The 3828-nt window shown below is 51.0% G+C and overlaps 1 protein-coding gene across 1 annotated transcript; it reads left to right on the forward strand.

Annotated features, from left to right (window-relative positions):
• The first annotated feature begins 906 nt into the window (after positions 1 to 906).
• LOC124659671 (oil body-associated protein 2B-like) lies at positions 907 to 1744 on the forward strand. The gene is made up of 2 exons (XM_047197500.1): positions 907 to 1198; positions 1290 to 1744. The coding sequence occupies exons 1-2, from the start codon at positions 907 to 909 to the stop codon at positions 1742 to 1744; spliced, it is 747 nt and encodes a 248-aa protein (XP_047053456.1).
• The last annotated feature ends 2084 nt before the right edge of the window (positions 1745 to 3828 follow it).

A 3828-nucleotide genomic window follows, 5' to 3' on the forward strand; every position in this document is an offset into this window, starting at 1 on the left:
AGAGGTTGTTGGGCTGCTGATGTGGATGCTAGGGTTAGGTTTAGATTTAGGGCTATGTACTTATGTTTGCCCTTGTGCCTTTTGGCCTTGTGCTGTATCGAGGCTTCGATCTGGCCGCGAGAGGTGCTGGACATCGGCAAAATCCTTTCTCTTGTAGGCATCCATGGAGGACGGTGGATGTGCGTAGATTTGGTGGAAGCTTCTTCAATAAGCTCATTGTGCCTATCCCAATCTTCTCGATTGGTCCTGTACTCATCATCATTGGCAATCATCTAGAACTATGGCGTGCTCGTTACTTGCCGGTTTTCCATGTCGTTGAATCCTCTTGTCGAAAGGCGGTTGTTTCAAGAATTCCTCCCAGCCGAAGGTTGGCAAGAAGGGAGGCAGTCCATCTTCCTACTAGCGGCCAAGTCATCTACGTCCTCAAGGTGATGGCGGTGGCGGCATTGCGGCATCATCGCACCAAGTGGTTTCGTCCCGGTTGCGGTGGCGCTGGCTTAGTGAAGAAGATGAAGTATGGACCCAACCATGTTTTTTACTTTTCCCTTTTAGGATCCTCCTTGCAAAATTTAGGGACTGATCTTTTTTTTTTTTTTTGAATTCTGTGTTGCGATGTCTTGTAATTGTTGATCTTATCTAATAGAGCAGCCTAGGTTCTTCTGGGCATCCTTTGTTTAAAAGAAGAAAAAAATCACATAGACCAAGGAAACTTGGTACGTGTCTCGGGCCGTATCTTCCATCCATGGTTCCCGTGCCTTCTGCTTTGAGCTGCGACTCTGCTGGCGTGCCACGTCCTGCTCCTAAGCGCCACGCGTCCGGTACACCTTGCACGAACGCCACGATGTTCCAAAGATAAAACCACATCCTCGCATCGCATCAACATCAATCTGCAAACTTGCGAAAGCGATGTCCTCTAGTGACCAGAACCCAGCGCCCACGCCCGCATCGGGCACCGGCGGGACGGCGCCGCCCCCGGGGCGGCCGACCACGGTGTCCTCGCAGGCGATCGACATGGGCGCGCAGGTGCTGCAGCCGCTGAAGCCGGTGCGCCAGATGAAGCAGCACGCGTGTAGCTTCGCGCTGTACGCGCACGACATGCACCGGCAGATCGAGGTCCACCACTTCGTCTCCCGCCTCAACCAGGACGTCCTCCAGTGCGCCGTCTACGACTCCGACAAGCCCTCCGCCCGCCTTATCGGTATGTATACTGTTGTTAGAGCCTCGCCGATCATGACGTTTGCATCGATGTCTGTCTACACGGTTGGGTGCTTATAGACTTGGATGTGCAGGTGTGGAGTACATCGTGTCTGACGCCATCTTCGAGACGCTGCCGCCGGAGGAGCAGAAGCTGTGGCACTCGCACGCCTACGAGGTCAAGGCCGGGCTGTGGACGGACGTCGGCGTGCCGGAGATGCTGCAGAGCTCGGAGATGGCCAGGATGGCCAAGACGTACGGCAAGTTCTGGTGCACCTGGCAGGTCGACCGCGGTGACCGGCTGCCCCTCGGCGCGCCGGCGCTCATGATGTCGCCGCAGGCCGTGGAGCCGGGCAGGGTGCGCCCCGAGCTGGTGCGCGACCGCGACCAGAGGTGCAAGGTCGACAGCTCGGCCTGTGGGCTCAAGGCAGAGAGGGTGGAGATGGAGGAGCCGGAGTGGATCAACCCCAACGCCGACTACTGGCGGCTGCACGGCAAGGGGTTCGCCGTGGACGTCACGGAGATGAAGCAGCACGCGCCCTTCCCATGAGAGATCGGTTGGCATGGGGCGCGTTTTTTTTTGTTGCTGTTGTTGTTGTTGTTGCACATCACCATCTAGGTGTACATGAGTACGGCGCGTTTGGCAGCTTGGAGCCTTCCATTTAGCCCCTATCGGGAGAGATCAAAAATACCCGGTTTGATTGGTTATCTGGCCCTCAGGTGTTGTTGTATGAACCGGTTTTAACGCACAACTGAACTGAGCCAGGTTCAGGAGGAATGTCCGAGTTGGCTATTTCCGGGGAGGCGGGGAGTATGTCACGTTGTCTACGTTCTAGCGCTGTAGTGAAGGCTTCGCTTTTGCTCAGCTTCTCTTATCCTCACTTGTAATCACTAAAATCATGCTTCGAATTTAACATAAGTTATACATGAAAAATATGTGTGCTGATATATTAATATGAAAAGACAATAATTACACCTAGTCTCTGCAACAACACCTCACCTAATGGCAGTACGGATGCACACAGCCAAAAAAGAGTAAATAAAATTAAGAAATAAAAGTCCCGCTACCGCCTTTTAAACATGGGTGCGCTTGACCGAATACTACCCGATCCAGCAAACTGCAGGTAAAATATGAACTGTTCTATTCGCTAGCGGAACTTTTCAGAACTCAGATCTCCAGCCAAATCGAAGCAAACTGATCTTCGGTAGATCTTCATCTTCGCTTGCGAGAAACCCGAGGACTTCCACCAAAAAACAAAGCAAGACTAGCAGCCCCCACGTCGCCAGTTTCTCCTGCCGGATCACCAGGGAAGAAGACGGCGACGCGGATCATGCGTACCACCGCTGAACCGTTACCGGGGGTGGAGGCCGCCACCGCTCCACCAAATCCTCCATGGCTACTGACGAAGAGCATCAGGTCCCAACCAAGTAGCCGTGCCGCCCGACTTCCTCCACCGGCGCTTCATCGCCTCCCATGAAACGCCAACGTGGAAACCCTCTCCTCCCCCTCGTCGTTCGACGGAAGGGGTGCCACCACCGCCGCTGTGGCCGAGACCGGGGCCGGGGTTGTGGCCGGGCCGGAGCCGGGGCCAACGCCAGGGCCGGGGCCAAGGCCGGCAGCAGCGGCGACTGAGGTGCGGCGATCCGGGGGAGGCTGCTCGGAGCGGGGCGGGTAGATCCTCCGCCACCGCCCGGGATGGGGACGGGATAGGAGGAGGCGTCGGCTAGGTTAGGAGATAGAATCTAATATTTTGCCGAAAAATATGTGTGCTGATGATATGATATGATTTTATTTTGACAATGGGTTCCGAATCGTAAATTACGGGCTCATATTTAATTTTTTTAGAGATTTTTCTCAAAGTTCCCACACCATTTTCATACGACTCTAATTCGGTGTATACCTTGCTCCTCAACGACCATTTCATACGACTCTAATTGGGTGTATTGTATCTTGTTCCTCAACGTTTTACTTGTGCACATATGGTAGCTGTCGCCGTCAGCTAACGGTATGGTAGGATAGAGATGGTAATCAACTAGATTTAGATGTGCGTCTTGGCGCACGACCCCGTGGAGCTCATATCCATTTTCATTTTTTGTAGTGATGACAAAAAATATCTGTCAAGATGACAATAATTTTTTTTGATTTTAGTGGAAACAATTATGATGAAAATTATGATAACTCTTGAATCTCATATTCTTAGTTATTGAAAGCAATAAATTTTATTTTTATGATGTAACATGGAACTTTTTTTTGCATATTCTGGATGTGAGATTCGGTTATTTGTTTCGTTGTTGGTGTCGCTACTTTTGAGTTGTTTCCTTACAGACAGAGAAGTCAACACTGAAGGCGCACGTTTCCGGGCTTCATATGGATAAGCATTTTGCAGAACACACGCTGTACAATAATCGGTAAAATGGCAGAAGTGAAAATATAATAATCAACAATACAGCCGTAGGAGTTCATAACAATGTATACACATGCTCAAGGCGCTATATGTATCTGATAGTAGTACATCATGTTTTGCAATATAACTGAGATAAAAAAAAACTCCTTGAGAGGAGATAGCCCAGATCGATGTTATATAAGTGCAAAGGAAAGGGATATTCACTTTGGCTCATAGGAGCATTTGCTCC

Source organism: Lolium rigidum, chromosome 6 (genome assembly GCF_022539505.1).
Source record: "Lolium rigidum isolate FL_2022 chromosome 6, APGP_CSIRO_Lrig_0.1, whole genome shotgun sequence".
NCBI lineage: Eukaryota > Viridiplantae > Streptophyta > Magnoliopsida > Poales > Poaceae > Lolium > Lolium rigidum.